The following is a 13,551-nucleotide window of genomic DNA, read 5'->3' as shown; positions in this document are numbered from 1 at the left end:
TGAGCACACTTCTAGTATTCCACTTCAATAACTGCAATTACCTCTTGGTCAGCACACACAAGGTAACAGTCCCAGCTCTAGTGCTTTCCTTGTTCTAGGTGACTGGAGTTCAGCTGTCTTCAAAGCCAACATCCACAAGGACAAAATCTAATGATGTTGCAGTCACTGCTTTTCATGAATAATAATCACATCCTTCAGTTAGTAAAAATGCTTCTCACATTCTAGGAAAACACTGGGGAAATGAAAATCCTAAACACACTAGTGGGTAAAATAAGAGTGATCACTCAGGGACAAAGTCCAGATTACTGTCCAGAAAGAAGTTACAGATATTTGCAAGAACAAAGCTTGCATTCTTCTCCAAAACACCTTAGCATGGTAAGGAAATAACGGTGGACCTAGCAGTATTAGGTCAATGGCTGGACTCAGCAATCTTAGAGGCTTCTTCCAACCTTACTGATTCTATGAAATAACCCCTCGCAAGCTCTATATGAAAGTATGTCACCACCTGATTCTTTGTCTGAAATGCCAGGTTTCCTCCTTTCCTTCCACAAGCTCATGTGCACACAGAGGTGCAGAAGTGAAGTTACTGGTGACAGTGACACACCATACACCTGCGTGCTGCTTCTCAAAGCAAAGCCCAGTGGGAAGGCTGTGCTTTGTCAGCAGGTGCCACCACAAACCAACCCCTTCTGAGCCACTTCCCAAATGCAGCATTGCCACAGACCCACAACAGTTGCAGAGCTTTGAAGGCCTGCTGTAGGCAGAAATGAATGCTCTAGGGAAGAAATAAAAGCATCACGATCACATCCCACACACAGTAGCATGCAACAAAATTTCAGCCCAAGTAGGGTCTTTGCAGTTCAACAAGGATAGACATCCGCTAGCCTATCTTCATTCCCAAACTCTTACCATCTGTTGCCTTGTACACTGTTAATCCTGTTTTAGGAAATTCTCTTATACAAGACTTAGTATCTGAAGGGACAAGGCTTCCCCAGCTACCCTGAAAGCTTGCCTGACAATGCCAGGACATTTGGCTTGGCATGTAATTCCCTTATGTGATGTAGACATATATCATTCCTAGCCATCCTCCCCAGAATAAATTAAAACCCTACCTTTCAGCCTTGTTGAAACAGGTTTTTCTGACATCAAGATTTTTTTCTTTCTACATTCCACTCAAGAATACTATGAGCACTTACTCCCCTGTCTCAGTTTTTGGGCCGATCATTCAGTATGTTAGTCTGTGCACTTCCCACTCTTCTTCTGTTTGCTTGTCCCTCTGTGTCTGAGGAGCAGGGGACCAAATGCACCATTACACGTCAAAGCTGAAACAGAAAATCTCTGTAGTTGACCCACTTGGATCTGCCCAACTCCCATTCTCTACCCAATTCTTCTAGGTTGCCTTTCTGGACCACCCTGCAAAGTCACTTCCGGGCCTGAGGTTCTTTGATCTCTTTTTTCTGCTGTTCTGGCTCATCTATTAACTACTTAAATTACTCACCACTCTGCTGACTTTACAGATCTTCATCACAGTCAGTGATGAAGATGTTTGCATTTGATGATATTTGCATCCTTGCATCTCAACCTACATTTCTTCCAATTCAAATCTGTTTACTTCCATTCTGTATTTCTAATACCACTCAGTCCTACTTAACTGAGGGAGACAGCCCTGCAACCACATAAGCAGGTAACTTATCCCACTTATGCTGTGGTGAACTCTGACAAAACAATACAGGTGCTGGAATTTCAAGGACTGAGGCACTTTTGTTCCCAAATTTGTTAGGTAACAGAGGAAGAAAATGTTTTAAGAAAACTTTCATCTCTCAGGTGTCTTCATGACAGGCTCAATTCTCACCTTTTGTGCCTTGACCTGACCTTAACTATGCAAAATACCTTGCATGACACTTCCTTGCCAGTGGAAGATGGAGCACCTGAACTTAATGGAATGCTTTTGTAACAGAAGTACAATAAATTTTCTCTTGTAATTCAAATTTCAGCGCAGAGAGAAAAGCACCAACTGAGAGAGCACTCATTAAACATGCCAGCAGAGCTTTATTCCTATTACTGTCCAGAAGCCTTGAACTATTAGTAAAAACTGAATGCTTTTGGTTTGAAGTAATTTTCTTTGAATTTACTGTTTGAACTGAGGGGATGAGGTGTCAGGGGAAGAGAAATGAGAAAGAGGTTCAATAAGTGCAAGAGCTTTAGCAGTCCACACTGTGGATGATGCTTAAGGGAAGTGGATACTGCTGCTCACACTGTCAGAAAGGCTGAGAGAAGGAAGGTCCCCCTCCTGGATTTTTCCACTTGCCTCTTGCTTCAGTTCCTGAAATTTTCAGATATGTTGAGTGCACAGGGCACAAAGAACTGTCTTTGGAGCCTCATACTGTGCTGCTGTAGGTTTTGAGAGAACAGCTCTGGGGAGACACAGCAGGAGAGCACAGAGGTGACTGCAGTGCTGACCCCAGCACAGCAACCCACAGGCCACAGATCTGCAGAGACTCAAGCAGAAACTGCAGGCCCTTGAACCTGGGACATCGATCACAGGTCTGTTCCGAGTGAAAGGAGGGTCTGGAGAAGAGGAGAGAATCCACTTAGTTCCTAGGATCAGAACAAAATAGTTTCAGTCTATCTGTTCACATGCCAACGGGACTCTGCCCTCAATCTGAGTACACTGAGACCAAGCCTGTTTATTTTCCTGATGTAGTAACACTTCCAAGGGAGAAGAAACTAGAAATCTTCTGAAGACTTGAGATGACTTTCTTCAATCTCTTAGCCTTAAAACAGGCATATTTGGGAAAGGAATCTGATGTTCCTGTTGCCTATTAGAACCACAAATGGAAAGGTTAAGAGAGAAGACAAGCTGTTTGTAGTAAGCCTTACAGTTGTACAAAAACCTGGTCCCTCCAGTCATGAAATTTTTTCACTGACTACTATGCAAACCTGGCTGTGTATGCAAAATCCAGAAATGAAAAACCTTGGAGTATTTTATATAAAAGCCATCATAAAGGAAAATAGCAACCAGCTGATCAGTACCAGGAGCAGAAAATGAAAGGTCAGCAAAGCAAAGCAATCAAACAAGTAAAACTTCCCCAGAAAACTACAAATGCTGGCTGGAGCCATAGAAGCAACGACAACGATTTCTGTAGACCCACAAAGAAAACTAAGGATCTGAGTAGGAAGAACATTTAGGAAGACGAAAGAATAAAATCACAGAACTACAGTAAATTACATGTATAGTTTAAAATAGGCAATTTGTAAGCACAGTGACAGTTCTGATTAGTGCAATAGGAAAGGCAGTGAAAGTAAGGAATGGGCTATACAACCGTACGTACAAACCACTTTTAAGTAGAGCTAGTAATTTTACATTTACCCTATGTAGTTCTGGCTCATACTTAAGACTTGATTTCTCTGTTTGCCAGGGTCCCAGACTTAACTTTTAGGTCCTAACTAGTCCCTTGAGAACTATTTTCTCTTTCATAACGTAGTCCCTATGATTGTCTGCATAATGCTTTATGCAATGAAAACCTGCTTCTTAGCTGGGTCAGATGATTTGAATCCACAAAGCTATATTGGGGTTTGTTTGCTTGTTTTTAATTAAATGGCTCTCACCTGTCATACCTCTCGTCCATGTTCTCTGTTTTGTCTGTTTAATATATAAAGCAGCTGCTATTTTAAGAATAACAGAAGACACTGCTTAATCAGCACCTGGAGAGTACAATGCCAAAGACTGACGGAAACGATTCTCTCTCTTTTCAGCATCTTCCTCAGTGTTAGTTCTGGACTGGACACAATGTACTCCTAACTCAGGTCACCACTGTACTGGCCAGTGTCTGCTTTGTGTATGTGGCATACTCAGAAAAGGAAATCTTTCACATAGGCATCCATTATCCCTACTCCTATTTCTTTGATTTTGCTCTCATCCATGCAATTTCTGACAGTGAGAAACAGGAGCTGAAGAGAAAAAAACATACAATTCAATATTTCCATTGCTTGCATCATTCTCTTTTAACTTCTCTTCTTTTTAGCACTTTTTAAGTTATTTTCCAGTTAATTTCTCTTAGCCCTTTACTGAGCCTCCCCAAAGAAGCACAGATATGTAACACAGTTGCCATAACAGATGTGAATTGCCTCTCTTTTTAATGGAACCAAATTTATTCTTAAGAAGCTAATACACAGTTGGTGCCTGAGCAACAACTCTTGCTACCTCCCTCTAGCATAGTGTTTTGGTTTTTTTTAAATAGCATAAAGGAAGTAACTCAAAAGTTGCTCCAAAGGTACCTCACTGAAGCTGTTTTACTTACTCACAAATAAAAAATTCCCTCGGGCTAAAAAATCCCAGGAAACCACAGCTGTGGCATTTTTAGAGCACTTACCCATTCTCCTTAAATCTAAAATCTCACTAAATGAGGTGACCAGACGTCGGTTAGCCAGTCCTGAATAAAGCCTTCTACATCTGTTCATCACAGCACCTGGTTAATCCAATACAGGCAGAGAAAATACAGCAGCATTCATTAATCTTTGCAGCGTTTGAATAAACCCAGGATTTGTCTCTGGGACAAACACTGTTCTCAGAAGTCAAAATTTTCTCCTGGAAACTGATATAAAGAGCTGCACATCTCAGAAGAACCTTAGAGCAGTATTTAATAAAAGCACCCAACAACAAATTTTATCTCCCAAAGAAATGCTGTCTTCTGCTATTTTTAATATTATCTGTAGAAGAGAAAAGTAAAGAATATATTAAATATACATACATATTAGAGTCATTTAGTATAATTTATTTCTTTCATACCTCTTTACACCACACTCATTTCATTGGATACATTTCAGATAAATACTTGCTCATAACTAGCTCACAGCTGCAGCGCACCTTATAAAACATTTCTGAATGAAAAAGCTTCTTAGAATTTGCAGCTCTTGACTCCAGCAGCTTCTGAGACAATAAATGCCAATTGTTTCTCCTTCCCTGCTTTGTGCTTCTTAAAACCGAATAAACACTGTGACTGACCCAGCACTGCCACGGGAGAGACTAAATTAATATTTTCTTTCATAGCACAATAACCTGATTGAATTAAACCCTGAGATTATCCTCATTTGGCCTTTTCAGGCTAGATTTCTCAAGACAGTCTCCTGTCAACATATAAGCAGAATCACTGATTGTGTTGGCTGTCTCCAGGCAGTGAAATTCTGAGCCCCTGACCCAATGTCAGACAAACACGACAGTCAGAAGTCTTGCAGAAAGGAGGTTCCTTCCAAGCAGACTGAAAGCTGTCCATGAGCAAGAAGAGAGACCTGGGACTCCGCTTGCAGAGGGACAACACAGACTTTCCCTGGTTGTGTCCTTTTGACCCTGCAGCTGCCCTACCCTACCCTGAGCCAGGTACAGCAAGGGCCATCCACTGCCAAGGGTGCAGCCAGCGAAAGAGACAACAGTGTATCAGGACCTCAACTACTGCTGCAAAAAGACCTTGCTTTATTGAACCCACATGTTTCCACGCTAACAACTGATGGGCACATTTTGGTATCCGATGGATTGCGGCTTCTGAGATTTCAAGATGTGCAGCGCAGCTCTGTCCTACTGCCAGACCTCTTTCTTGGATCAGGGAAGATTGTGCCACACAACAGCTCTAACTGAGAAGAAACTGCTTCTCCATGGGGTTGGAGCAGCAGTTAGCAGTCAAAATGGTTACTGCCAGGTGATTTTGAAAAGCTTTTGCAAAAAACTTTCAATGAAGGGCAGTTATTTTTTTCTGGAGCAGGGCAGCAGACAGGAATGCAATACTGTCCTGGAGCAAATCAACCCTCATGCAGTCCCAAGATTAACATGGTCCTTGGGTAGGACCACACACCTACAACTTGGTCACAGACCTTAGAGAGGAACCCTCTCCATCCTCCTCCTTTGCTGGACGGAGGTCAGATGGGATTATGAGGAGTGCATAATAACAGCATTGCCTCCGTCAGAGGCTCTCCCCACACATGCACAAAAGTACACACTGCCCCCGTACAGGAACTCCACAAAAGCTGTTGTCCACACAAGGATGTGATTCTCCCAACACCCTGACCTCTTGTGTGCAGATTCAGAGCCAACCTTCCTGCCCTTTCCACTGCCTCCTGTTAAACATCACCTTTTCTCACTAATGAAGTTTATTAGAAAGTGACTGGGAGGCAACTATCCTAGAAGGAGTGGAGACGCAAAGATAAATGACAGATTAAGTTCCTGTCTCTATGATTTTTGTCACAAAACAAAAGCAGCTAATAATACAAGGAGCATCAGATCCCAACTGTAGCACTCAGCAGCTCTGCCTCCTAAAAGGCGATAGAGGGGAGGTGTTCTGGATGTCAAATCTTGAAATATTTTACCACATAAAGAAAATTACAAGTGATGACCAATCCTTTAATGTTATAGTGCTTTTTTTTCCTCAAATACTCTAACGCTCTTTAACTTTGAGGCAGCTTTTGTCCTTTTTCTAATATAATCACTTATAATTCTAATCCACCCCAATAATTAAAGTAATTAAATTACTCTTTTACTAGGCAACCTGACAGAACTAGTTTAGTTCTTGAAAAGAATGGAGATGAAGTGATTATTTCTTTGATAGGTATTAACACAATTCATTACAAAGCACTTCTGTCAAGTTTAGTACCACAATTTATATAACTACTACTGTACTATTTAGCTTTGCAACCATCCAAGAGTACTTAAACACTTAAACAGAGCTCCAAGCTTCCACAAAGTACTCATTTCCATAAAGTAATCAGGTGAATTGTCAGAGAGAATATGATGAAAATTTCTGTTCCTTTGACTAGTTTAGTTGTTTACTTAATCACAGGAAAATTTCCACCCATCAGTCATCAGCCCACCAGGACATACTACACTATCTTCACTCCACATGAGCTGTTACTCAGCACGCATCTCCGTACTGTTTTCATTTCTTTCCAACGTCTCCTTTGGTCTCCACCCTCTCAGAACAGAGGAGGAAGCTACAGGACCTAGTAGTAATACTCCTACAAAAAGAAGGAAAAAGGGAGAGGAAGGGAAAAATGAAAACTTACAAATAAGATATAAGGAGCTCTATCCAGCACAACAGAGATATCAAAGAACCAGCAGACTCATTCTCAAGAGCACTATAAAGCACATAACTGTGATTCCTTCACTCCGGCCATGCTCTATTACAATAAACATAACTGACTAAGCTGCAGATGCCCTCTGGACATTTACCTCAGACACAGAGGACATTTTCAGTAGGCCACTTTTCAGGCAGTAGCAGATGGAAATACAGAAGTGAGATGATAGGACCCTTTCCACAACAGACTCCCAAAGGATATCCTGCCTGCCACTGCCACCTCTCCCATTTACCTCTCTCATGGCCCCTGGTCTCCAAGTTTGTTTATCAGGAAGTGACTGCTACCTCAAGTATAAGCTGTCCTCAACTTCTCACTTAAACAGGTGTTACTGGGGGGGAAGGGTTCTGGCCTTTTTTCAGAAACAAGAGTATCAGAGGAGTCTGCCAGGATACCCTGACCAGATGGGGCCCCATACTGTAACCTTATTCTCCCTTTCTTTTTCAACAGTTAACCTTTATGAAAGGACTTGTTTGCTAAATAGACTTAATGTATCAGCTGCTCTGTCCCAGTTCAGAGACAGATACATGTTACTGCTTTTCTCAGCCAAGCCATGAGGACCTGTGAACAACCACTTCTCTGGCACTAGTAAAGGTTGGGATCTTTAGGGACACAGGCTGCACTCCTGCACTGGCTGACAGAATCACTGTGGTTTAAGAAGTTACCACCTCCAACCAGCATGTAATGATTGACCAAAAGGACACTATACAGAACAGCTTAATACTCACTGCTCTCCCTATTAAGCTTAAAGTCACAGAGACATTTGAAACTCATCTCTCTTACTTTGCCACTGAGGCTTGCTAGGAGCATGGCTGGCAGCCAGCCATTTTGGCCCAGATCCCCAGTGCAATTGCTTCCGACAGTGTAACCATCCACACCTGTGGTTATTTCTGCCCTGAGCTATACAGAACTGCACAGAGCAGTGGGCATCAGCTATCCTGGGTATCAGCTATCCTGGGCATCAGCCAGTCCACAGCTTGTAAATACCCATGCAAGTAGGCTGGCTGCACTGTTACATGCTCCCTTCACTGTTTCCAAGACTGGGGTCTCCTCTCTAATGTGCTTTTAGAGAAGTGGGCACAGGAAGGCAAGTTCAGAGGCAATATTTCCAACAGCTCCTTCAACAGAAGGCAATATACTGGCAGAAGTCACTCACTCTCACAGAAGGAACAGCCCACTAATGCTTAGAGAACATCCAATTAGTTTAGGATTGCATGGTACTACAAAGTGTGTGTGGTACCTGCAACATACACAAAACTGCAATTTAGCCTGAAAAAATGAAAGAGCACCAACATGTGCATGAACAGCCTCCCACTGCAGTACAGCAGCACAAAGTTGTGCATTACCTCATCAGTCCCCAGACCCATCAATGTCCAATGCCACACAAAGAACTACTTCAAGAGTAGAACCAGAGAGGGGAATGCATTCTGGAACGTGGACACAAGTGATACAGAGTGTGGCTATCCTTGACCTGGTTCTGTTCCACGGCAAGGAAACATGAGCTTTTATGCTAGTTTCTCTTGACTAAATGCAGCACTCTTTTGCCAAGCAGTCTTAGATGGGAATTCTGCAATACTATGCTTAGCAGTTTAGAAAGACGAAAGAGGGTTTTTTAAATCCTTTTGCTAATACCATATACAGGAAATAGGAAAACTGTACATGCATGAAAAATACCCCAGTATTTTGGAAGCAAATCCTGACTCATTCTGTACCAAAGGGGCTCTCAATCAGAAAATGTCTGAAGCATCAAAGCAAATTTCTGAACATTTCAACATTTCAAGTTAGAAAAGATCTCAAAGTAGCTAGTATAAGCATGCGCAAGCCAAACAAGTAAAGGGAATAATGTGAACAGAGGACAGAATTGCATTGGTTTGGGGGTGGCATGGTTATTTGTTTTGACCAAAGTAAAAATTATCCCAGCAAATTTAAAAGCAATGCCAAGAAGTCCTAACAAAGCAATGAAAGAGAAGACAGAGTCGCAAATGATCACAGTACTCTGTGAACTGAATTTGCTGCTGTATTGTTTCTACAGACCAATGCACTCATACAACACAGTAAAGGTTTCCTCTCTCAAAACCTTTCACAAATTGCCTTTGCAATCTTAGTGGTACCATTGGAGTTATCCAATAAACACTGTGAAAAGACAATCTGATTTAGTGACTCAAGAGTGGGCACAAGATTAAAGTGTTCTGTCCCACATTTTTTTACAGAGGGTTTCCTAGTCACGACTGTAAAAGTCACATCTGAGCTTTCTTAAATGTCAGTTTCAAGCTTTGACACAAAAATAAACAGTGATGTCATTTGCTACGAATGTAATAATGGATTATGAAGAAGTGATGAGAAGACGTGAGAAAAAGCTAATTATATGAGTTACACTGATAGTTATAGGCTGCAGGCTCAAAATACTTTTATTCTCTTTATTACTTTTGATATGCAAGATCTCTTTAGACCATTTCTAATTACCAGTGTAGCACAGCTTGAGTTGTACTGCAACATGTTGCTAATGCCAACAGCAGTGGTTTCACATGTTTATTTCACTAAAACATGTTTCACCTTGGACCTGTCCAGCTGGACTTGGATAGTGGGTCAAACTTCAGAGGTGTCATGGAACTCCCACTGCCTTCAGCAGTGCTGCACCAGCTCCTACTGACAGAGTCTACTCTGACCACTGCTGTATTTTCAAGTAGCAATTGTAGAGATGACATTGTTCTTCCTGGCAAAGCATTCCCACACTGCACAGACAACCCCCACGGAGGCACACGCACGTGTTTGATGTAGGACAAGCACCGTACCTCATTCCTTCTGTCGATCTGTTCTGGTAGTTGCGGTACAGCTGGGGAACACCCAGCATGGCCTCAGTGAACACCGCAAGGAAGCCCAGCGTTTCCACAAAGAGGGAGGAGTCCAGCCACAGGTAAGTGATGTAACCAGTCACACCAGTGAAGGTGAGGACACACTGCACGTAGTCTGTAAACTTGCTCCAATGCCAAAAATAGTTCAAGTCAAAATCTGCAACAGAACAGGAATGCAAGAATCAAATATGTTTTCCCAACCAACCCAAAGTTAATCGGGGTGGAAGTGAGAATTGGGAAGCATGAGGTAGACACAGTCTTTGGTGGTAGGGAATAGCAAAAAATGAGGGATAGGATTGAAAAAAAATAAAAACAAAACAACCAAACACTCTCGCAACCAGCACCACGCTCCACAAAAAATCCCCACAAAAACAACAAGAAAAATAAAGAATAACAGTCCTGATTTCAAAAACAATTTTTGGGCTGTGTTCAAAAGGGAAACAATAAAACAAAGGCTTGCAAGCCAACCAAGTATTTACAAAGATAACTTTTTAAAAGAAAGCATTTCAAAAATACCTTCCTGTATCAAACATGAAGGACTCTGGATACGGCTCTAGTGGAGCTGGAATAAGAAATGTTTCACAAAAGCCTTCCCAATACTAATAACAGGCCACAAGCACAGCAGTGCAAGCATTCTTTCTCTTAGGTCATTATCTCTGTCTTCCAAGTGCCTCAATCCAAGCTGCTTAGAAGGTCACCTGAAGTCCACAGCTCTGTTCCCTAGTGCAGTGCAGCTGCCTGTGGTGAAGGGCCCAGTGCAGCTGCTACAAGACAGGTACAAGACTGTGGCAAGATTTTCCCTGGAAAAAAGCCTCCCACGGACATCACCGCTTTCACTCCAAGGACAAAACACACTTTGCTCTTGCCTTTGCCAGCACCAAGGAGTGCAGGATGAGCACCCATTTCTGCATCTGTCACAACAAAATGCTGAGCCACAAAACACAATACCCCTCTTGAGGGAAGGAGAGAAGGAACGAAGCAACCAGGGCATTTGCTTGGCACATTCACAGCATATCACTGGAAGATATGTAGCTGTCTTATTGATGAATAATCAAATACACAACCCCATAGCCATTGATTGTATAGCAAAATAAAAACTTCATTTTTAACAAAAATGCTACAATAACTGTTCATTAGTGACACTGAACCGTGCCGTAAATCAAGTCCCTCCTGATGGGAGAGAATTTTCTAAAAGTCCTTGCAAGGAGTTTCAAAGATAAACAGAGACCTTTCCTTGAGTTTCAATGCTGCCGGATAGTTGTTTATTAAGTCTTATCAGAGGAACAGAGCCACTAGCGTGACCCAGGTACAGCACAGAGCACAGAAAAGCAGGAGTGGAGTCTCTCTATCAAGATTTACATGGCCTTTCAAAGATATTTTAACCAAAAGTTACTAAAAACGTACACTATTTTCACTTTCCTACCAATTATTCAGTAACACGGGCAGGAACTGCGGAATTCTCTATCCAATCATTCCAAACTACTTTTACTGCAGAACATGGAGTAGTAGAAGAAGGAGAAGGTTTAGAGAACAACAACAATCCTCCATTTTGATATTTTTTACTGTTACCTATTTATTACAAAGAGAAGCCCAAAACCTCTTAATTTTTCACCCTGTGACAATCTTACATAGTAGTCTATCACCTAATTCACACCACTGTATTTTCTAGTTCTCGTCTGACCGTTGGTAATTTTTTCCAAGGTTGGAGGTTAAAACTGTTGTTCAGGGGGGTGAGAACCCTTAAAAACAGGCAGAGAAATATTCTCGGCACTCTGGGTTCCTACACATTAGCAGGTGCTGTTCCTGCCTTCCTTTCTTAGAAGCACTTTAAGTTAAAAGTACCTACTTCAGACCAACTGGACTCCATTAACTACCAAGGTGATGAACTACTGTCCTAACAGGGTTAATTCAACCAGCCCAAAGCTGTGCAACACACAGCACATCACTAGAAGATTTCTGTTGCTGCCACTTCAGAAGCAGTACAGAAAGCTAAAGAAATAGTCCCACTGCTGACTCAAGCAAGGAAGACATCAACCTCCACTAACACTAGCAGCAAATTCAGTGAGATGGGAAAACAGCACTTAGCTGCCTAAGGATACATATGCATGCCAAGTAATAGTCTCATTTTCTGCATCTCTTTATACCTTCGTATCATTATCAGTCTGGCCCTCAGACACCCCTTAGTAACTATTCTCTTTATAGTACTTGGCAAACCCACACCTCAGGACACCTCCTGACTGTGACGACTGACTTCCTTGACCTGGACTTAGTGCACCTAAGGATCCTTAAAATAAATACCAAGGTAAAATCCCCTCTTCCCTTTTAACCATGTTTGACTCTTCATTTTAAGACCAGGAAAAGGCATCAACTGCACCCAGCTGAATCATTTTATTTTGCCACCCAAAGAGGAAGGCACAACTGGCCAGGAGCCATCCTCAACCTGCAGCATTGTCAGCCATCACCCGGAATTGAATTGGCAAAACCACCGTCAATGTAAATGCTGACTTTCAGTATTTTATGGTAGTGGCTCCTCAGCCTCAAAATTCAGGGACACAAGACTAAATAAAAGTTAGACCCAGTGCTGGCACAGCCCAAAGCACATGAGCCTCATGCATTTCTGGAGCTTTGTGAAGGCTTTCTTTTTTGGAGGTGAAGGGCCCATGGCCCTTCACTCATTAAACCTTCCTACCAGCTGTCAGATATGCCCTGCATACACCGTGTTTTTCCTCCTGCGTTCTCCACATGCTCAAGGATTCTTTTTAAAATACCGTTCCCTGGACACCAAGTCCTAATTTCCCCAGTTCATTTTCATAATAGAAATCAAATAACTAAAACTACATCGAAGGAGCAGAAGTTTAGGACGTTCATGAAACCAAAAATGTCAACATTTCTACAGCTACTGTGAGGCAAGCTACAAAATCCATGGATCCATGCAAACACTTGAGCACAGATGAGGAAAACACTGTGTGAAACAGGACTTCAGCCGAAGCAGGAGAACTAATTACTAGCACAGAGAGTCTCTTTTGCTCAAAACTATGATGATGTTAGACAATCTCCATTTCACTGCAGAAGTTTATACGTTTTAGTTTCTGCTACAAATTTTGCTTGGTAATGTATTCAAGAAAGAAGAGAAGAAGGGAAGAGAAAACAAAAGAGGTAAGAGCAATCATATTTGGTAATAGTTTTGCAGAAACACATCTGAGTTGTTGTAAAAAACAACCCAATATATAATTATAAATTGCTTTACTTAACAGATGTATTCTCCAGATGCAGAAGTCTATTTTAGGACACTACACATCACCACACCGCATTACCAAAAAAAAAAAAAAAGGCAGAGAATTACATACCTGACTTTCCATAAGGGTTGTAGCTTCTCTAGCCCTTATTTGAACTGCTAAAATGTTTTGCCACATGACTGCTTCTTCTTAACCAAGGCTAAAGTTTATTTTCTTTGACAAATGGTTTAAAACATTCAGAGGGGAAAAAAATCACATACCCATCACTTCAAGGTCTGGAAATAAACTGTGACTCATTTTTCCAAGTGGCTCCCTTCTCAAGGGGGTCCAAACACATTAGTTCT

The 13,551-nt window shown here is 41.8% G+C and overlaps 1 protein-coding gene across 4 annotated transcripts in view; it reads right to left on the bottom strand.

Moving 5' to 3' along the window:
- Window positions 1-13,551, bottom strand: part of SLC66A2 (solute carrier family 66 member 2) — a 74,733-nt gene that overhangs the window by 12,532 nt on the left and 48,650 nt on the right. For all 4 annotated transcript variants that reach the window (XM_082280504.1, XM_082280503.1, XM_082280502.1 and 1 more), the window contains one exon: window positions 9,912-10,128. In XM_082280504.1, the coding sequence (XP_082136630.1) occupies window positions 9,912-10,128 (217 nt within the window). The remainder of the gene's footprint in view (window positions 1-9,911; window positions 10,129-13,551) is intronic.

The sequence above is a fragment of the Coloeus monedula genome (genome assembly GCF_965178545.1).
Source record: "Coloeus monedula genome assembly, chromosome: 1".
Taxonomy (NCBI): Eukaryota; Metazoa; Chordata; class Aves; order Passeriformes; family Corvidae; genus Coloeus; species Coloeus monedula.
The sequence above is the reverse complement of the archived record's forward strand: the minus strand, read 5'-3'. Positions and strand labels throughout refer to the sequence as shown.